This window comes from Aythya fuligula, chromosome 1 (genome assembly GCF_009819795.1).
Source record: "Aythya fuligula isolate bAytFul2 chromosome 1, bAytFul2.pri, whole genome shotgun sequence".
In the NCBI taxonomy this organism is placed as follows: Eukaryota; Metazoa; Chordata; class Aves; order Anseriformes; family Anatidae; genus Aythya; species Aythya fuligula.
Genome location: NC_045559.1, coordinates 43,581,063 through 43,603,160, shown reverse-complemented (window position 1 = coordinate 43,603,160; position 22,098 = coordinate 43,581,063). Strand labels below are relative to the sequence as shown.

General features: G+C 40.5%; 1 protein-coding gene across 1 annotated transcript in view; it reads right to left on the bottom strand.

Annotated features, from left to right (window-relative positions):
* GUCY2C (guanylate cyclase 2C) overlaps nucleotides 1-22,098 on the bottom strand; it is a 42,862-nt gene that overhangs the window by 8,280 nt on the left and 12,484 nt on the right. The window contains exons 9-19 of the mRNA XM_032204663.1: nucleotides 20,333-20,416; nucleotides 19,782-19,901; nucleotides 15,371-15,452; nucleotides 14,235-14,340; nucleotides 13,845-13,907; nucleotides 13,178-13,249; nucleotides 12,142-12,246; nucleotides 10,872-10,958; nucleotides 6,559-6,691; nucleotides 4,996-5,133; nucleotides 1,342-1,430 (exon numbers count right to left, since the gene is read on the bottom strand). Of these exons, the coding sequence (XP_032060554.1) occupies nucleotides 1,342-1,430; nucleotides 4,996-5,133; nucleotides 6,559-6,691; nucleotides 10,872-10,958; nucleotides 12,142-12,246; nucleotides 13,178-13,249; nucleotides 13,845-13,907; nucleotides 14,235-14,340; nucleotides 15,371-15,452; nucleotides 19,782-19,901; nucleotides 20,333-20,416 (1,079 nt within the window). The remainder of the gene's footprint in view (nucleotides 1-1,341; nucleotides 1,431-4,995; nucleotides 5,134-6,558; nucleotides 6,692-10,871; nucleotides 10,959-12,141; nucleotides 12,247-13,177; nucleotides 13,250-13,844; nucleotides 13,908-14,234; nucleotides 14,341-15,370; nucleotides 15,453-19,781; nucleotides 19,902-20,332; nucleotides 20,417-22,098) is intronic.

Below are 22,098 nucleotides of genomic sequence, written 5' to 3'. Positions count from 1 at the left end.
AAATTATGGGTTTCATCTACTGAGTATGTTGATGTCTGCATCTGCACCTGAGCAAGAAGCCTTAGGGGCAATATAACCTATGGAAAGAGGTACATTTGAGATGTGATTCATCCCATATTAAACCTATCCAGAAGAGGTCAGAAGAGTGGCACCATGTAAGTATCCATTTCTTTTCAGAGACTATGGAGTAAACAGATCAAATAGAGATATGTGCACTGGAGACTTCTAAAGCTACTTGAGGCAAATCCCACTCATAAATTTGATGTTTAAAAGCTAGATGCCTATGAATACCATAGTCAACCTAAGTAATATTTGTAATCAGTAGAGAGAAAGGCATCTTGGACTAAAAATATACAACAGATCCAAGTAGTCATCTGGATGAGTGTTCTCTCTATCAAATGTAAAAGAGACCTATGGTGACTAGGTCAGATTGAGATTAACAGCTCTTAGATGTCTAAAGGTAGGTGAGATGAGTCCTCTGTGAAATGTGTTGTACTGCCACTAGTTTCCATGAGATATTATCCCTTGTGATCCTCATGCATTATTTAAAGTCCATATATCAGTCTAGCACTCTGGAATAATACCAGATTTCAAAAGACACACCACTGTAATATAAAGATAAGTAAGCAGTACTACTATTTGAGAGCACTTTCAAAAGATAATGATAGTTCTTCCCTGAATTATTGCAACACAATGTATTTGTGAGTATATCAGAAAGCTAATCCATCCTGAATCCTTTCATATGCAGGTCAGACTGCTGTTTTCCCACACACAGTTACACAAGCCTCACAATATGATGATAAGTAATGTTTCATATATCAATATAACACTCTCCTTATGGTATAGCAGTATAACACTCTCCTTATCATATAGCTAGCTGATCATAGCCCTAAGACTGTGCTAAACTAAATAAATACATGTTCCCTTTTTATTTTAAGGCCTTCTTTTACTCATCCAAACTCAATGTAGTTTTTAGGGAATTCCAGAAAGAGAGGTGGGAACATTGTCTGACACATTTGCTTTTTTTTCCACGATAACCAACCTAATGAAATGTGCAAATTCATAAGGGATCTAATTTTAACACATGTATTAGCTGTTAAACCATCACTAGGAGAAAACTAAAGTGATGCTGTACAGAACACACTAAAGAAGGATGAAAAAATGTTCACGAGTTGTGTTTTGTTTCACTGGTAACAACTGTAGAATACTGTTTCTTCCCATGAGGTTAATGCATTTGGCATAAAATGTGCATAGCTTTCATCCTCCCATGATCATGAGCACTAGTTTGGCCAGGACTTCTATCCTTCACCCAGAAAATGGCTTAGTTAATTATTAGCTTACTTCCATCTCTCTTTCTCCCGCTGTTTCTAAGGCAAGGTCTGGTCGGAAAGGCTTCACTCCTTTGCCACTCTCCACTCTGTAAAGTTTCTCTAAAGCAAGAAAAAAGATGCAAAGTTTTAATCAAAAAAAAAAAAAAAAAGAACATTCCTTGTGGATAGCGTCCTATGATGTGTTACAAGTCACTGTTCAAACAGAAGCCTTGAAGACAGTTCCTTTCTCTTTGATGTGAATTTCAGCTCTGAAGCTTTTCTAAATAAATGGCACAAGATCAAAACAGGTTGGCTTGAAGGCCCCTGTAAGCAAAATGAATAGGAATGTACATGAGTATTTATTGGTCACGGTAGACATGGTTATGGCATCTTCCCAAATGAAAGTTAGGCATTATTAATGTGCCTCTCAGCATAAAGTATAGCTATAGTAAAAAACAAAGCTAGGAGCCCACTAGAATACTGCAACTTGATCAAAAGTGTGGAGAACCACAATTCTCATCAGATCAGTTCAAGTCATCCTCTGGATGCTCAGCTTCCTTAAAACTAGGATATTAATATTTATGATACAAAAACATTGCAGTTGTTAGCTCATTTGTACTCATATTCATGAAATCCATTCTATGAAAGTTATCTGGATTCTGAACACATCAGAATGCAGGCTGCGTTTGCAGAGCAATTTAACCACAGTGACTGAGAACTAAAGCAAAAAAATTCTCTCTCCCTCACCTCCAGACCTCCAGAGTTCTGGAGAGAGGGAGTACATAAAGAGAAGCACTTTTTGACCTCTAGGGAAGAGAGAGAAACTGCAAGTGTGAAATACATATATTAATAATGTGTGATTACATTTGGGAGACAATTTTGCCAAAGAAAGCATATAATGATGTGAGGAAGGCTTGTAATTGTGATGGTATGTCTAGAGTAGCTAGGGATGCCCAAGCATGCCTAGTGTGCATGATCACCCTAAAAAGATGAAGTAGGTTCCAGCTTTGCAGTACAGAAGTTACAGACTAGAGAAGGAGTAGGAGACTTTAAGAATCTCCAAAAGTGGAAAGAAGTCTCCTGTGGACTAAGAGACAGAAGAACCTCTGTAAGCCTCATGTATGCAAGTGGAATGTGTTAAATTTCCATGCTGCACATACACCTGAGAGAGGAAGTAACAACAATTATTAGCAACACTGCAATTAGCCAGTGGCAGAAAGTAGTGGAGCAAGGAGGCAACGTGAGTTGAGTGTTGGTACATGACAAGATTTCAGTCTTGAACAGTGAATGAGGTGTTTCTGCAGAAGAGTGGAGCAACAGCTGGTCTAACAGCTGTCTCACAAAGCAGTCAGTGAAGAGGACTATGACCTAGTTGCTTCTATACATTATAAATCCAGTTTTGCATCCTCATCCTCTTTGTGGGACTTCTTTTCACTCATTAATAAAAATAGTATTATATGTTAAGTTAATCAATACATGTTTGCAGATGAACATGTAATCAATGCATGTTTGCAGAGAGAATTAGCTGAGTACCTGAAAATTGAGTTTAATTTTCCCATTTGTGGATGGAGGCTAGGTACAGAGTTTTTTAAACTTAAAATTCAAAGAGTCTTTGCTGCTGCCAGTGAAGTGCTGCAGAAGTGGTTGTATCAGTTGTCCCAGGTTATCAATATCATGTCTTCTAACTTGCAGAGATTAATTTCTGATAGACTTTCTTATTAGTTCTGATAGACTTTCTGCAGGAGACTTAATAACAAATGAATCTAATGTGCAACGGGGATGTTTCCTTACCTATTACAATGACTCTAATTTGGTATTCTTTCCCTTCTTTTTATCTTAGATATTTGAAAATTAATGGTCACCCCAAGCCTGAGCTACTGTCTTCCAAGGATCGATGATGCCATAAACACATTTCAGAGATATCTGAGTAAGTATGGTCCACCCTCTTGCTGATTTCTCTTGGCTAATGAATTAATCCAGACTTTTAAATGAGTAGCCACTTCAGAAATATCTAATAAGTCATCCCTTTCTGTTACATGAAATCTGATGAACTGCTTAAACCACGCTGAACATGTTTACTCAAATTGCAGAATCAAAACCTGCAAATAACATCAGAAAATTAAAACAGCAATAGATAGCTTAGACATCCACTAATGATTTTAAGAAAAAAGCTTCAGAGAGAAAAACAATCTCCTTACTCAATGGAAAACTTAATATTTTCACTGAAGTTTGGAAACTAGTTGTTGTAGTTGTTTGTTTTTTTTTTTTAAAGTTACACTGAATCCAGACTCAACACAGGACTTACTGGGTTTTAGTCCCAGAAGGTTTATTGCTATCTTACTAAACATGTTGATATGTGTGACCATCTCTAGCGGCAGACAGCCTGCACCTAGAATTGCTAAAAATACTTTCAGCTGGACGGATTAAATTAATGCTATTTGAATAGGACAGTTTTTCTAACATGACAACCATAGTGTCTGAGGCTAAGACAGACAGAGTATAACTTCTCAGAATACAGTTAAAAGAATACAGTTTGCTATGGATTTGCTTTGCAAGTCAAAATCAGGAAGGAAAAGCATTAGTCTTTCCTTTCTCCATCTATTTTGGGGATGTTTGTAAAATCCTTGCATTCATGAGGATTGTGGCAGCCTCTTCTCAAAGATAAGGAGTAGAAGGACTTCTCTTTTCTCTATGCTTTTTTATTCATATGCAGTTCAGGAGACCATGTGTCACACAGCATAAAGTCCTGAAGAATTTGGTCAAAGGGCAACCGGCATTTCTAATCTCTCTTAGATCTGCTTTTATATTAAAAAGTTGGTGATGTGAAATACTGTATTTTCCCGGATATGAACATAGATTTGCAATAATGTGGGATGATGAGCCTGGCCCAGATGTTATTCTGAAATGTTACTCAGGAAAAGAGCTATTAGGCTGGCCAGCTGCTGCTCTAGATGTGAGGCGGATATATCAGGATGACTCAGAGATAAAGGCAATGTCTAAACTTGTTGTTGGTAACTATCACTAGGAAAATCCCAAACCCACATGCATTTATGGTGATTGTAATGTTGTAATAGATAAGAATGCATGGATTCTGGACACTTGGACTGTCTGGGATGTTAGCCATAGTGTCACAAAATGCACAAAATGGGGTTTAATGGGTGCACTACAAGATGATATTTTTGACAGAAGAGAAATTGCTAAAGTTAACTTTGACAGGCTGGAATAAAGTCTGAATTGCCAGTTTTTAAATGCCAGCTGTTCTCATGTCATGCTGCTGAGTTTTTGTTGTACTGTGTTGACATTGCTGATTTGTGATGCCTAGTTTTAGTGAATTACTACTGCACAATGTAGGGCACGACTCAATAGAAAAAATTGATTCTTTAAATGCTACAGTAAGTCTGGACAACTCTGTATAATATTAACTTCTGTAATGCTGTGGCAGAGGTGGGAGAGGGAGGAGAAGGAGCAAGAAAACTCAATAAAAACCTTATTTACAGGAAGAATAATGACACTTGCCCCACAATGATATCCCTCAAACATGCTCTTCGTTCATCACACAGTGAAAAAAGGAGTGGTTCAAGCACCTACAAGAGACAGTGCTTTTCACAAAAACCTGTGGGGAATGGGCTTCTTACAGCTACAACATCCTGCAGGGCTACAGCGGAAGAGAAATTTGTGGATTTACCTTTGGTGTCTCGGCAGTGTCCGCTGTAGAAAGTCTCTCTGCGTAGGATGATTTCTTGGGCAATGATCCCATAGCTGTACACATCACCCTTCTGAGATACATCAGCATGACGGAGGTGCTCAGGAGCTGTCCACAGGTCTGAAAATACAGATGATGGTGGGAGAAAAAGTAAATGAGCAAGGGAGAAAAGTAACTGAGTAAGGTGACTGAAAGTAACCTTACTGAAGGTAACCTGACTGAAAGGAACTGAGAAAAGTAACTGAGAAGGGTGATCCTTCTCAGCATAGCCATTTTCAATTTTTTATGTTCATACCAAAACCAGAGCCTACTGCTACTGTTTATTTCCCCACTTAGCAGTTATTTTCAGAGGCTAACATCAATACAGGTTGGATAAAACTCTTATGTGGTAGTTTGCAATTGTTAAGGAATTTTCTGAAGCTACTATTTTCCACTGTTGGTGCAGACCCTCACACCTCCAAAAAAGTTGTGTTTATTGGCAATGAACTTGCTTTTCTTAGCTACCTCACATGGGCTTCTTAGAAATAGCCCATGCATTTGTATAAGACTAAGGAATGCCAGTACTAATAAAAAGAGCTGAGGCATAAATTCTTGAGCCAGACACATGGAGTGTGTTATACAAGATGTCAGATGAGAAGACTGTAATATTTCCTGGTGGCCCTGATATCATGACTCTACAGAAATAATCCCCAAGTGCCTTTGAGCTTGACATAAATATTATCTACTCATAACCACTTTCTTTCTACAGAAATTATTAATCTGTATCTCTAGTGTATCAAGCACTATTGAATCTCAGGACTAGAATAGTGCTACGGTATGACAGTATGGCATGAAATGCTGATGATGTATCATAACAGACAGACAGTGACCCTGAAGATAGTGTTATGATATCAGACTGCAACGTCCAGCCACAATGAATCTGTAGCTCTCTTGTGAAGCAATAAGTTTTCTTTGAGAAAAGCAGTCTAGTAGCCAGAGATTTTGTGGTTGCTTGTCAAAGTGTTTATGAGCAATGAAATAAAATAAACACATTAAAATATTATAATAATATAAATTTAAATGCAAAATTTGCAAAACAGAGAATAGAACATTTTCATTCAGTGCACTTTTCCTACTCTTCTTTTATGTTCCCATTGCAACTCTTGAGTACACTTATGTCTGAATGTAATTCTTTTCTCTCACTGTTACTGCTTATTTGAGCTGTTAGTGGGAAGCCCTTGGATGCTGAAAATATTTCTTGCATCTCAGCCACATATGAAACATCTCCATCTTCTCAAATATAAGTTGAAAATTCATTTTCTCCTTCCTTGTCACCCTGAACTGCCTAATTTGTTTCTCTACCTGCTCATAATTCTCTTTCATTGTGTTATTTAAGTAAGAGTTTTCAGATACAATTTGTAATGATGGCTGATACATGAAACAAAGTTGTATTGTATGTTTTGTACTGTGTACAAGATGTAATTAGGCCCTACTCTACTATGAATATAAGAAAATTCCACTGGGTTGGAAAGCATGAAGGAGAGTCTAGCTGGGTATTGTTTTTACCTTTCCGTGGAGGGAGAATTGAATTACAGCCAAAATCAGTGATCTTCACCACCATGCGATTGTCCACTACACAGTTTGTGGATTTGAGTCGACCGTGAACTTCTGTTTTGCTTGAGTGCAGGTAAGACATCCCCTGCGATTGATAATAAAAGAGGGAAAAGGCAAGACTATATGTGAGACACTCAGCTGTTACCAAAGTCAACAAGAATATGAAGTATTAGCATAGCATGTGTCCAAGTAATTAAATGACCCTCATCAGCAATACACATGCATAAATCACAAATCCCTGTCATGGAGGGAGAAAAGTATTATTTTACAGAGAAGACTTTCCAAGATCACAGGAGCAGTCAATGTTAAGAAATGAGGATGGATCATTAGAAGGATCATGTCTTAACTAAAGATTATCCTTCCTCTTGGTTAACAAAAGCCTGACATAGCATCTTGGGTTTTGATGAGATTAGATCACAACTGGGGATTAAAGAAGTTTATTTCCTCCCTCCCACAGAAGCTTTGATTTCAATTACAATAAATGATTTTTTTGGGTGGATCTAGTACAGATTTGTTGGAATGTCAAACTAAGTATGGTTCCAGCTATGCATCCAACCAATGGTCACCAGAGGTAAGAAGAACTGCTTTTTATGTCTGTATCATCTCTGAACATTACCATTCACCAGAGACTCCATTTTAGAAACACTGCAGCAGATCCTCTTCCGCAAAGCAGAGGACCATAGCAGGGACAATGTATATTAGATGATGTACTATGACTTATATAGGGCAGGAGATCAGACTAGATAGTCATAAGGGTGTCTTCTGACTAGAATGTTAATAGCTTTTTCTGCACTAGTCCATATATATCAGCTATCTACGAGCTAAACTGGGAAGTGAGTACCATGAGGATGGGCCAATATAATTTCAGCTGTACGTCCTGAGATTCTGACTCTTGATTCATAACACACACGTGTACAAAGCTGTGTAGTTTGCTACTTTTTACTTATCACCTTCAAATTTGGTTCATTTAGTCTAAGACATTGAATGTGGTATAATACTTGGGCCAGCATGGAGGTGTAACACAGGGCCAGCACTGATTCACATATCAGGAAAAGAATATTAGTAAGTGGGTGTAAGATGAGGAAGGAAGTAGGTATGCTAATTTGCACCCTCTTGCTATTCTTTATTCTGTTTCATCTCTCTCTTCTGCAGTGCTTTAGCTCACACCTACTTTCAGCCTCCTGCTGGTTGTTTTTCTTCCTACAGTCCTCTTTTCTGTAGCTCACTGTATGAATCACAATCTATATTCTGTGGAAGCCAGAACAGGTATGTTTTATCTGCTTAGTTTCTTCTGTGATTGGTCTTTCACTTAAACTCCTACATGTGCAGCTCATCCTCTTGAATGATAACTGACAGACTTTAATCTGGGTTACATAAATCATGTGGTCAGGCATACACTACAGGACATGGCTGTTTTTTCTCTGCTTTGGTACCTTTCTCTCCTTGGGAATGGACCAGTTAAGTGCTACAAGAGATCACTGAGACATGAGCTGAGTTTTGGGCACAGCAGATGCATGTCTGAGACACAAGCAGCCTGCAAGAGATGCAATCCCTTGAGAATGTGGTTGGACTGGTTATCCTGGGCCTGTCTAGACCCTGACAAAATTTACAGAGACTGTGTTCATGCTGTATCCAACGAGCATGTTTCTTGATTAAGCATTTTTTATCATGCAGCCCTGCTGACACTATCCAAGATGTTTTGCCTGATTCAGGGTTTATTTGCTCCAGCTGTGCCTTCTTCCTGTTCCTGCTTACATCAACCAGGAAATATACCCATTGCTATAGCAGAATTCCTAATCAGCTTCAGCATCAAATGACAGGCAAAGGTGATTTTGATTTCCTTATACCAGGGCTTTCTTTTTAACAATTTCTGGAGGCAGAAGTCTCATAGATGTGCCTGATAACATTTTCCTCTTTCCTTCTAACTATGCTGTGCAGCTACCTGAAAGCTACCTGAAATCATACCACAGTATGATTTTCAAAATTTATACTGACTTTCAGTGAGTGCAGCACTTCTAAATCATTGAGGCACTCCTGTAACCTCTGTTATGAAGCTTTAGTCTGACTGAGACTTTGGAGTAAAACACTTTTCCTGACACAGCACTAGAATATTACAGTCCCTTGCACAATATCCTGCAGCAGCCCCTTATTTAATAAACAGTATTGCAATGACAATGCATGCACTAGTAAATGCAAGGCTTGATTACCACAATGCCTTCTTAGCAGACCTTTCATCAGATCTCTTTTGTCACATGTACCCAAATCCATGTAGCTACAGGTGGTGCCATCAGATCTAGAGAGAGTGTGAAGGGAAGGCAAGGCAAGGCAAGGCAAGGCAAGGCAAGGCAAAGGAGCAGATCTATGGTTTTCTCTTTGCCTACCCCACCACCTCCAGAGGACTAATTGCTGCTCTAGGAATAGTTATCGCTTGGCTAGCTATTCCAGGGAATAGAAATTACCTAACCTGTTCAGAAACACTGATGCAGCAGCTTCTGTGCCAGATGAAGAGTAGGGGAAATACAAAGATTGTTTGGGCAATGGTAAAAGCAGAGTGTTGGAAAGTGGTGACGTGGAGAGGGAGAAGTGTTTCAAAAGGAAGGCAAAAGAACTGCAGGAATTGCTTTTAGGGATGTTAACAGCCTAGAGAGATGGGAGAGGGCTTGAAAAGGGCAGGTGCTGGAGTGAGGGGAACAGGACCTGAAAGGCCATGAAGCAACTTAAGTAAACCAAGAAGCTGATCAAGTAAAAGGAGGGTGCCTGGAGGTAGGAAAGGCGCAGTTTGGGAAAACCAGTACAAGAAGTTCATGGTAATGGCTAGGTCTGAGAGGCACTATCACAGCTTCAGGTCAAGGAAAAAGAGAGGCTGGCAGGTCATCCAAATGGCTGTAAGTTGTCAGATATTCCTGAGTATGTATAAGTTTTCAGGAAGGTTTTGTGAACCATCTCTCCTAACATGGCTAATATAATAATGCTCAGGAGCTGTTCCACAGAATGAATGCAGTGTTTCACCCACCCTCAGAGCCCACATCCTCATTACCAATGGTGGAGTGAATGACTGGTTCTGAAGTCCTGGTCCCACCCCATACAGTCACTGGATATTTGGTCACTGCCTTCAGAGGGACTTGGATTTTCCCCCTCTCTCATAAACAAATCCAGTGCCTATCATCATTTTCCTCGGAAATATCTGAAGGTGAACTGCAAAGGGTTAAAAAGTATCCCACTTTTTTGATATGCTAAAAGGAGGAAGGGAAACTGTACTGCTGCTGTTTAAAATGAAACTTAATGCTGAACGTTAACTGAACTTGAAAGTCATTAACAAGGCCAACAAACTGTGACAATTTGGATTAAGGGGGTTTTAGTAAAGAGCAAGATTTTCAATATCTCTTTAGAACAGACACAGTGGAGTCATTCATCATGGAGACCATGTCAGAACTGAAGCGTGTAGAGAAATGGAATGACTATCCAACTGCAAACCAGCAATAGGAAGAGGACAACAGTCGAGCACTAGCAAAAGGAAGAGTTAAATCTCTGCATTGCCAGCAGAGAGATAATATATGTGAATTGCAAAGTTTCCTTAACTACTAGCTAATCAGATGCAAGTCTCTAATGAAAAATAGAATTTGATTTATTGTGTGTATTGATTCTTCCTACTACAAGGACCTAAAGTGCAAATATCTGCTGAAAGTTACTGAAAGCACGTCTTGGTTTCTGTACAGGATGAATTTCTTCCCTCACTGCCCAAAATGGATTGCCGTAGTGAGAAACTAGACTCTGGGGTGAGTGAGAAAATCAGGATGCAAAATAAACAGAGCTTGTTCAGAAAAATAAAAAAATGATCCTCTCTCTGGGTACAAATTACAATAACGCCATCATTTTGAAAGAATGAAGTTTTCCTTTACACTCCTTACCTGAGGCCAGTCAGCACAGTGTGTTTTGCAGGTCTTGTGACTGCCCAGAAGTCACAAGAATCAAAGCCCAGTCAACAAATGGTAACCCTCTGATTTTTGGGTCACATTTCTTTGGGGCATATTTTATTATTTATAAATATCCCAAAGAAAATCTGGCCCCCATCTGTTCCTTCAGTCTGAAAGCCACTGGCTCTTCTGGCCTCCTAAACCTATTACTAGAGGAGGAAATGGTGGAAGGGCATACAGTTCTAGCAAGGAAAGAAAGATACCCTTTCCTGGTTGCTGCTCTTCTCCAGAGGATCCATTTTGCAAGAAAGGACAGGTTGATTAACGTTGCGCTGTCAGCAGCCCACTTACCTTAGCAATGTCGTACATGACAGAGATTTTAAATTCCCAGTCCATGAATGTGCCATCAGGGTAGGAGATTTTATCATTTAAAACATCCTGTAAGGGAACGAAAAAAAAAATGGCTCTAATCTACACTAGGAAAAAAGCAGAAGACAAGTTCTGAGTATTGCACAGCCTTTCAACCAAGGACTGAAAAGGACAGCGAGTACATGCACTAGAGCGGGAGTTGACTCAGAAGACTGAGAATATGAAATAAATTTTAGATTTACACAGAACTAGAAAAGTGAGGGCTCCAGAAAAGAGGCTTTGTGTAATTAAAGGTAAATAGTGAATTTGCTCTTAAAGCCAAGATAAACCTTTGATAAAGCAAAATTGCTGAGACAGAGTGAGTAAGGTGTGTAAGAGGAAGGGAAAGAAATCTGTGTTTTGTGCTCACAGTTCAGTTCCTTCCAATTAACTCATTGCCTTATAAGTTCAAAGTAGACTGTTCCTTTATCATAAAGATTTACAGTTAATTCCAGCTACTGTTATTTCCATTGCTAAAAGTAAGCCTCCGTGAGTTTACAAGGAAATAACCGGGGATAGAGCTGTTATTTTACGCCTTTACTGTGAGTTTGTTCCAGAGTTCACTGCTACTGATGAGAGTCTTTGTATGGACTCAAAAGCAGAGACTAGTTGTACCTGCAGAAAATCCAATGCAACCATGCTGTCATGATTAGCTTTGAAATAATATTTGTAATAATAAACCCTAAATATTTCCATACTCTAGCTGGGTAACAATTTACTGCTTCTGTTTATAAATTGCTGTCCCTTACAGCATGGGATTTACCATATTGTATCCTTAAACCATTTGTCCCTTATTAATATGGAATATACTGTTTTTTCTGTCTTTTCAAACTCTGGGGCCACTGCAGGGGCTGCAAGAGCATCAGCACAGACAACAGCTATGGCTTGGAAAATAAGGGAAACATGATATGCTCCCAATAGGGAAAACAATACAAATGCTGTCTGCTGCTCTTGCCTGGGCACAGCTCTACCTGTACTCCTTTGCTTGCACCTCACTGCATGCTTTGGCTGCTGAGAACCTTCAAGCTGATGAGAGTCACAGCTGAGAAGTCTAGGGAGAGATAAGCAAGGGAGAGGGACCTGAACATCAGAAACCTGTCACCAATTGCATAGTCCACTGCTGTTGCATGAGAGTCAGACACAGAGCAGATTATTTTTCTTTCTTTGAAATTTGACCAGTGGGGGGTAGAAGGGAACATGCAAAATTCTTTACCCGCAGAGAACCTCTTTCACAGTACTCAATCACTGCAAAGATCATGGTGTCTATCTTCACAGTGCCATAGAACTTGGTCAGGTTGTAATAATCAATCTGTAGAAGCTGGAACAGAAACATTACATCTATTTTTAAAAGCAATCATTGTTAGTACAGAAACACAGGTCAAGGATGCTTGTGTGACAGGACTTTTTATCTCACGCTCTGATAAGATGTAGGAGTTCCCTTTGAACCAGTGTGGACTACGCACTGAGTGAAGGCATTTGTCATTCCAGAGCCTTCTGGATTAGGGAGATAAGAGTGGTTGTTGCTGGTTTCTGCAAGTTAATTCCATAGCACACTGTAATCTCCATTATTGCCTCTCCAGTCAAACTTCACAGCTGATCAAAATAGCCATTATGAGAGACAGAATGTTGTGAATCAGTCAGCAAATGAGCAAGTAATAAAAATGTAATGATGCTGCATGATATTATGGACTTTGTCCATATGTATAGACAACTGTAGTTTACTTTGAAATATTTTAGAGCTTATTGAATTCAAAGTATGGCTGTGTCATGTAAAAAGGAAAATTGTTCATTCAAAAAAATGCAATACTGCAGCCAAGTTCATCTCTCATGTTGGAAGTGTCTATGCGCAAGTCAGCAGAGAGTTACTTATACTAAAAGATCTGCACTTGGCACTCAGTAATAAGATTTAACTACAACATTCCACTACTAATGAATTAGCACGATACAAGCAAAGAGAGCACATAGTCTTTTGGCATTGGCTATAAAAATATATTTAGCATTGCTTTATGACAATGCATTAATTACTTAATTCATCCTCAGCTTCACTGGCTTCAGACTCTGAGCTGGTGATGAGATCACAGAGAGAGAGAGAGAGGTCACCAAGTGATATACTTTGAGGAATTCATTACCCATCCACCTCACAAACATGCAAAAGCACATGATTGTTGGAGTTGTTGATCAAAAGCAATGACTTTACTCATTGGCTTCATCCCACCCTGCAGAGTCCAGTTGCTGTGTGCAACATTTACCTCATTCAGTTCAATTTTTTGCTTCTCTGTGAAATTACCATCACTGTTTTTGAGATCCTTTAGAATCACCACCTGAAGAAAAATACCAGTGGAAAATAACTGTAGTTTTAATACCAGAGCAATTCATCCTTCTTTTCCAAGAAATGCCCAGACAGAAATATTTCAGCAACAACTGCCTACTGCTTTGCTGTTGGAGTTTCAGTTAATCAGCTAGTGAGACATGGTGTTTCATTTCCCTCAAAAGATTTACTACATAGATAGGAACTATTTAGAACTGTCAATGATGCAGATTTTAACTCAACATGAGTATACCTTAATCAGGCAGATAAGACAGCTCAGATGAATGTACAAGAATTACATGTAAATGACCTATCCTCTATTAATACATTAAACTCTGTGGTGTCATACTGTATCTATCAGATTTTTGTGCTGTTTCCATTTCTGCACTTTTGGACCAGGCCAGGGTTCATGGAGTCTGATATTTTGCTTCCTGGCAGAAAGCAAAATGCAAAGCACCCAATGTGGCTTATTCCTTGCAGAAACTCAAGCCATTTTGCAAGGTCAGAAGGAAGGAGTTGTCTCCTGAACTCCAAGGAGGTGCAATGTCTCCCACCAAGAGCTCTCCTAAGCAGAGGAAGGAAATGTATAGATACTCAGGTCAGTTTACCTTCTTGTCATATTTGCCTTGGCGCAGTCTCTGGGCGGTGTCACGTCTCTTATCTTCATCAATCTAAAAACAAAGAAGGATCATTAACTTGCAATTATCACCTGCTCCCCACTCGGCAGCTTCAGAGAGAAAGAAGTCATGTCAGTATGTGCCATAAGGCACATAAGGCTCTCTCTAGGGAGTGCCACTGTATGCCACAGAAAGTGTAGGGCATTCACTCCGCTCCCGCAGCTGCCATGGCCTCCACCTTCTGCTTCTGTGCAGTGACTTTAACAGATCCCAGTCCTACCACAGACATAGCCTGCTCTGTAGTTGGAGCATGCCAATGCACCAGCACGTCTTTAGGAGACAGAATCCAAGACCTAGCCTTGCGCATCATGCTCCTCTTACCTTCAGACTGACATGGTTTGTCTCACTGGTCTCCAGAGGCAAGATTTTCTCAGGTGATATGTGGGACCATTTCTTCCGCCGACGCTCATTATCTCTCCTGTACTTCCTGTGAAACAAGTAAACTTCAGAATATCCTCCCAGAGAACTGAAACCCTTGACAGGAGATTAGGACACGGAAGCTTTGGGATGATGCAAGGATGAAGTGTCAGGTTGACAAGGCTCAAGCACAAGCCCTGTGTCTCTCATACAGTTTTCCACTTTGAGGCTGCTCTTATTCCCATAACTTTGGGAAAGCCTAAACGCTGATTCAGTACCATAGATGTAGTAGAAGAACAGAAGCGATTTAGCAGAACAGCTGCTGGGCAATTGCCAGAGCCTCAAGGGAGGTCAGAACAATTTAAAGTACAAAGGGCTGTCTGGGTTTTATATGGTTTTCTCCTCTATGTTATTGAATGTACTCTGAAGGGAGGTGCCTCAAACAAACATGAGCCAAAGGAAGTCATGGCATCAATGCTGGGTGGTAAGAACTGGTTTGAATACAATGCCAGGAGAGGAGGTAACAAAAGTGTTGTGATGAGATCCCTTTTTGTGTATGTCCCCTGTATTCTGCATGTTTTGTAAAAATGAGGGAAGTGTCCTTGGAGCTGGAAAAAGGAAACTGCAGTCTCGGTTGCAGAACTTCAGATCAAAAGCTGTCTTCTCTTAGAGAAAAGCTGCAATTATACTGATACTTATCCAATTATCTGTTTACCTGTGCAAATCCTTCCTCTATACAAAAAAAAAAAAAAAAACAGGAAACAGGACTGACTAGAGCAACTACAGGGGAATCCCAACACACTGATGACTGCTGGCAAATGCTCCAAATGGGAGAACTGATGGTATTGACTAGTAACGTAAAGGTTAGATTTTATACATCTGCAAATATGAAAGAGCACAGAACGTTTTACAAGTCCAAACAGTCTCCAAACTTTTGTCAATTTTCATAGCCATTTCAAACAGATTAACTTTCCCTTTTTTTTGTCTGTTTATATGTTAGTGCTTATGTAGGAAACAAGAAGCTCTTCAAGGAGAAATCAAAGGCATTTCCTAGGAGGGAAACAGTTTGAGGACAAACTGAGGGACAAGGGAGTTGGTACCTTAGAATCAGCAAAGAGATTATCAGAACCAGAATCACAATTCCCGTGAGCGTAAAAACAGCGATAGTCAACACATGTGGGCCTGCAGAAAGGAAAAATTAGAAAGTAAACAACTTAATGGAAGACAGTGAAAAATAATAATCTTTTTCAATTTAAGAAATTACCCTCACACACACATGCAACTTGCAGTAGCTAAGCAATGATATTCTTTGGTCATATCCGAGTTGAGAGGCTTAGGTAAAGCCCAGCACTCCCTAGAGATGACATGCAGCTGCTCTCTTTCACTACAGGATGAAGCATGGCCTAGAGCAGTACAGTCTTACAGTCCCACTTGAGGCATGGGCACCCTGTAGGGAACCCAGTTGGGAGGTGAATCTAACAACACAATCCCTCACATCAGCTCAGCAGCAGAGCTTCCAAGTGTTTCTCCTCTTTAAAAAGAAACAAAAGTAGTTTAGGAATAAAAATGACCGCTTCTTAGTAACCACATTCTAAAAAATTAAACTGACAGATAACTTTGTGAGAATAGATGGTGGCAGCAAACCCAGGATACAACTCCCTGTGGGGTAGGGATGTACATGGTATTAAGGGGTTGGCCATTTGTAATCAGTTACGAGAAGGAAGGAAATGTTTTCCCCAAGCATACCCTGTGTTTAATACAAAATGGGCTTTTGATTGACTCATTTAGATAAGGCTTTTTCTGAACTGGGAACAAGGACTTGGTCCCTACTGTTTTTATCATTTAAAGCAATACTCAGTGATGACTTTCTGAGTTAGGCTTTACAACGTATGTCCTTTCCTTTCCAGTCCTGCTGAGCACCTGCCTAGCAAGAAAGACATGTGCCTCTCTGGCAGTGACTTTCCCACAACCATCACCTCTGTCCCACAGTCTTTACTGAAATACTCTGCTTCAGGATGGGATATGCCTGAAAACCACAGGTTCCATCCAGAATTTCAGCTGATACAGAGTACAGCCACTTGTGGATTTGAAAGGCATTTCTTGCAAGGACTTGTTATCCAAGGAGAGGTCAGGATAATATCTTGGTGCAGCCTTTAATATATGCAGACTTTTCAGCATTTCACAGATGGGTTCTCCCCTTATTGACCCAGGTGTTTAAAGTCATTCTATAGATGTTATAACAGAGTTTAAGAGTCAGAGCCCATTTATGAACTCCTCTTGTAAATACTGTGTTGGGATAACAAGTGCTACTGAGTGGACTGTGCTCTTCAATAGCAAGTACTTACTCTATGGAGGGAAATTAATGTGCTGGCAGCACAAAGCTAATGCAATGTTCTTGGAAACTGCCAGGTGCCAAACAATTTAAAAATTGGTCTGTTCAGGCATCTGAGGACTTAGGACACACAGAAAACATGAGGGTACTAATCCTGAGAAGGCAGGCAGGACTGACAAGGCTGGGAACTGACTGTATAAAGTTGTAATTTCTACTCTCTTAATGTATAACAGTTAAATGACGCCTGATATTCCTGTCTTGGTTCAGTTCATAGAGCTCAGGGATACTGGGGAGGAAAGCTATGGCCACCAACCTCCTTTGAAAAACAACATGCCATTAGAGCAGAGCTTTGTCTGGTGGGCACACATCTAGAGTGCATCTACACCACTCTAAGAGCCTCTCAGGCAAAGAAGGCAGAGGAAAATCTGTTTTTGCAGATCACCGTGTTGGTGATGGTTAGGAAAGGAGCCAAGCTACTCAGCCTTGCTGACACTAAGGTATTTCTGGATGTGCCCAGGAAGAGAAATAAAGGCATACAGGAAAACGATAAAGAATAAAATAAAAATAATAAGATATAATAAAAATTAAAATGAAAAGCAACGAGATACACACTAGCTGCCTTCAGGCAGCAACTAAGCAAATATTTTGAACACACTATTGTAAGTGTCTGCATCCAACATGGAACTCAGTTTAGGAACTCCTCTGGATTTTGGGCCCAGCTTTCTGTCTTTTTTTTTTTCTTCTTTTTTTTTCTGTGCCTCACATCTCCCCACCTTCCATGCATTTATGACAGCATCAGTCTCAGGGTCATCAAGTAACTGTTAATACTAGTCTCACGTTCTCCTTTGAAAACTGTCTGTACTACCATTCCCTCTCACCAGTAAAAGATATTGTCAGCTCCATAAAATGACATATACATGAGAACTTTTGAACCAACTTCTTAACAATTCTCTGAGACTTAAGCTTTGTAAATAGGGATTTATAGCTCCAAAATCATCAGGCTGAATTTTTGTTAAGGAAGCCCTGTGGGACTGCATTATCCTGTTCCTGAGACTCTGCTCCCACCTCCTGGCTGCTGGTGTTACAACTTGCAAAAGCATCCCACAGCACAGAATAGCTGTTTTTAGGTCGCCTGGAACCATAAACGTTTGTGTGGTGAAGGCAGACCTTCTCCGTGCTTCGAGCAAGGGTTAAAAGTTTCTGAATAATTGCAATATGTGGATGAAATCCCTAATTTTACAAGATGCCAGGAGGGAGGAGGGTAGCAGAACTGGGTCAGCTGTTCTCAATTACAGATTAGGAAGGAGCAGGGCTTTGTTTGCTGCATTTATTCACCTCCCTGGAGGAAAAATACATATTTTTGGTTGGAAAGTTTTGAATGGCTTTGGCAAGGCATAGTGATTACTTAAATTTTGGCTGTAAGAAATTGCCCTTTGGGGGGATGTATTTATTTAGACTTACTCTGAGGAATGCTTATTTTTAAAAATGAGAAAACAAAATAATCAAGTGCCTGTGGGAGGCGGTTTTGCTTTGGTTTTGTATAGCCTGGCCACAAAGTCAGGCCTTCATTAAGCTTTGAATATTAAGCTATCAGTCTGTAGACACAAACTTTCTGCAATTGCCAAACATTTTTCTTTAGCCTTTGTGCAGCAGCTTTAGACAAGGACATATTCAAGGGAATGTATCAAAGATACGGAGATCCTCTGATAACACAGTGCATGTGGGGCCCAAGGGATGGATGAGAATGGGACTGGAGCAACACTGAGAAGACTGGGGCCTGGCAGCACAGTGCAGGGAGACCCTGAGCTGATGCATGCAGGTTGCCGTCTGTACAAGCAGTCCTTGCAGTCATACCAAGGAAGACCAAAGTGGTGACCACAACTGCAAGGTGAGAGCTCTGCTCATCCCAGAGCTGCCTAACCCAGGTCTTGTCAGTGCTGCTGAATCTTCTGTTTCTTTCCTGTGACAGCTGCCTGCTCCTGGCAGCTCCCATGGGTCCCTGCAATGAACCGCTGCTCCTGCTTCTTGTAGGAGGGGCAAACCCTAACCTGAAACCATTTGATTTACTTTACTGAGGAATAAAAGAGCACACCTCAGTGTGAATGCCTTCTAGCTAGCAGAGAGTGCTAGTTCCTCCACTTATCAGTTTGTGTTATAAGATTACCTAACGGAGGTAAGCAGCTCAACAAACTAACGGAGGCCTTAGGTAATCACTGTGGTACCTTTGGACACTCACTGGTGGGAATGACTCAGGTAAACACTCTAACCCTTGCAACCACTGCCACTGCAGTTATTTTTATCCTGCATATCATACCTTGAAGAATATGCCTTTCTGTTGCCAATCCCCATGTGGCAGGAGTCCAAACAGAGAAACAATCCCACTCAGCTCTGATTAACAGGGCTGTACTCAGCTATGCTGAATAACAAGGGGGTTCAGCTGCTCTATCCAGGAGTCACCAAAAACTCAAAAGAAAGGTGATGATTTCTGGGATTTCAGATTCAATGTCAGGGTGGAGATCAAGCACTAACCTAGTTTCCCATTTTCTTTCTGCAAGGAGCCAGCTCTTCTAAGAGACATCTCCAGATAATGAGAGAATAGAGCCAAGCTGTGAATGGGAAAAGAGCTGATCCCCACGCCCTTCCCTCCTCCCCCTGTCTCTGGTACTGGGTTGTCTGATAGGAACAGGCTCACACCAGGAAATTGTGGAAAGGAAAAAGCAAAAACTCCCTGAATCTGCACAGTGCTATGTCCTCTCTACAGCTCCCCGCAAGGAGGATAAAGGGGCAAGCAGAAGCCACCATGCTGCACTAGGGATATAGAAATGCAAAATCAGATAACTCATGATAACCTTAACCCTACTGTTTTTCCTGAGCAGTCCTTCAAGCAATTTGCAGCATCACGATCTTCTAGTGAAACATTTAAATCCAAGCTGACCTCTTCTCAAACATGTCACAGCACTCCCCACAGTCATAGGTACTGTGTGGCGTCTTTAAGAGACTTAGTGCCTAAAAAGAAGTGCAGATTTAGAGATGGACTGGGTGCAGAGACCATGGGGCAGGGGAAGGAATGGTGCTGGTCTGGTCTGTTGCTAGCTCCTGGCTCCCTGGCTGGGGATAGCTGGAACTTAGGACTGTGGAACCTTTCTTGGAAGACAAGGTAGGTTTAATAGGTATCTCACCTGTACTTGGAATATCACTAGGCAGCCTGTGGTTCCTCCAGATGAAATCTGGACTGGCAGTTCCCACACGTGTCTTGTTCTTGTGAGTGTCGAAATACAGAAGAACTCTGAACTGTGGGTGTAGGAGTGAAGAAATGCAGTCAGCAGTAGTGCTCTCCCTTGTTTGTCCCTTGCTTCAAACTATTTTTAATGAATGTATTGCCCTAACTTCAACAGAGTAATTCTTGCTCTTTCTGTTACAGTAGTGTGTTCTTCAACTTAGCCATGTATTTGGCTTCCATATTCCTCCTCATTACTTTCTTTTCCTTTAAAAGAAATGCATCAACCTCACAAAATACTAGCTACACTTCACTTACTGAATCACTGGATGACATCAGTCCTGTCAAACTCCAGCACTCCTCTCATGACCCTCTCCCAGCATGCCCAGCATGCCTCAGCATGCCACCACTTCTGCTGTGGTTATTTTCATCATTCTTATGCAACAGTGCAGGACATTTTGTTTCTTCTTTCATATACAAGGTGGAACAGTTACTCCATGGACATACGTACCTCATTTGTAGACTGTGATGTGTACAGCACGGTCAAATTGGTATCAATATCTCCAAATGCATCTAGAGTCACAGGACCCTGTGCACCTGTGGACACAAGGAATTAGTCAAGAAGGCTTGCATTCTCAGAAACACATATATGTGGCAGGAAGAATGGGATAAATAAAAGGATTTCTGATGCCCATGATCTTTCTCTTCTTCATCTACATGCTAGCACTCATATCAGCTTAGTGTGGCACTGCTTCTCCCTTAATAGCATGCCACATTTTCTCTACAAAATCTAGTAACCGGTGTTGAACTGACTGCATTGAAGAGGAAGGTCTCCCTCTAGCCATAGAAAAGATATATTTGTCACATTTCTTCAGCATACCAAGTATGGCAGCGTAACCTCCCTTGAAAAGACAATTTTATAGGTGAGAAGGGAAATAGCCTGTTTCCCTCTGCAGTTTGAATCTATCAGCAAGAAAGGAAATGTAGAGGTACTTTCATTCCTCTTACTCTTTTGAGAGCTATCTGCTAGGCTCTAGCTAAATTATTTTAACCAGGTTCTTTTTCCCTTTAACCCCTTGTCTCCTAATGTCAGCAAATGTGCACATTCAGAAATTGCCTGTGTAGCACATTCCAAGCATTTTAGGGTGGAACCTTCTAAGTCCCTCATCATTCACTTGACTTTGTTCTCATGAAGTCAGGCATTTCAACAAGAGCACAAGTCATGCCAGTACCCAGCACATGAAAGTCTCCTTGGGAATGACCCCTTTCCACCTTAAAAACTGGTGCTATTTTTTTCATGGTTGACCTTCTGTGCATAAAAATAATTATTGCATGAACTCTATACTCTGCCAGCCCCCATACAAGGAATAGTGAAGGTGATTCAGTACCTTTCATTTTTAGGATTTTTTTTATACTAAACCTATAACTAATATGCCTCATTACAGTGAAAGACTAATTTGAGATAAGGAAAAAGGTCCCTGCAACTTATCTTTCAGACTTAGAATGAAACTGAAAAGACGACTTCACTGATATTCAAAAAAGGATGCAGACTCCAGGAATAACTAGCATAAGTAAGCTTTTTTTTTTTTTTTTTTTTTTTTGCTGGTTTTGAGATACCACAGTTAAAGAAAATATAAGCCCAAAATCTTAGGAAAAACTGGGAAACTTCTATATGTGTTCTCTGAAAGGAGGTGGGACGTATACAAAGGTTTGAGTAGTCATTTTTGTACAGATCTCTGATGTGAACTGACAGCTGGGACTTTTAAGCCTGTGGCCTACAAAAGCCCTCTGGTGCTAGACAACTTGTAAGAACAAGAACGTTGACCGAGCCAATGCATTGCCAGCTGGCTTACGCTTTCATCGTGGGTACCCAGGCCTACAATGGCTTTGTGAATTGGGAAAAGGTTGAAACTAATAGGTAAAGCTTTGCTAAATGGACTTCAGAGTTGTTTGAACATCAATCATATTTCATAAGTATTGGCCTCAAGTCAAGACTAGATCTTTGGTACAAAGCTTAGAAATGACACTGACTCAATTTAACAACCTGAGGAGAGCTGAAAATGAGACCTGAATGCCAGGCTGTCTGTGGAGAAAGTGTAGACTCTGAAACCCACCTACACACTTCACTCTTCCAGCTGCCTTTTCATTTGCCAGATAGTCTACCTACAGAGAGTTCAGTTCTTTGTCAAAGGAATAACACTAGATTCAGGCCTCGTCCCTGTCCTCAAACTCTGCTGTCCAGGAAATTCTGTCTCTTCTACTTCTCCCACCTCTTCTTA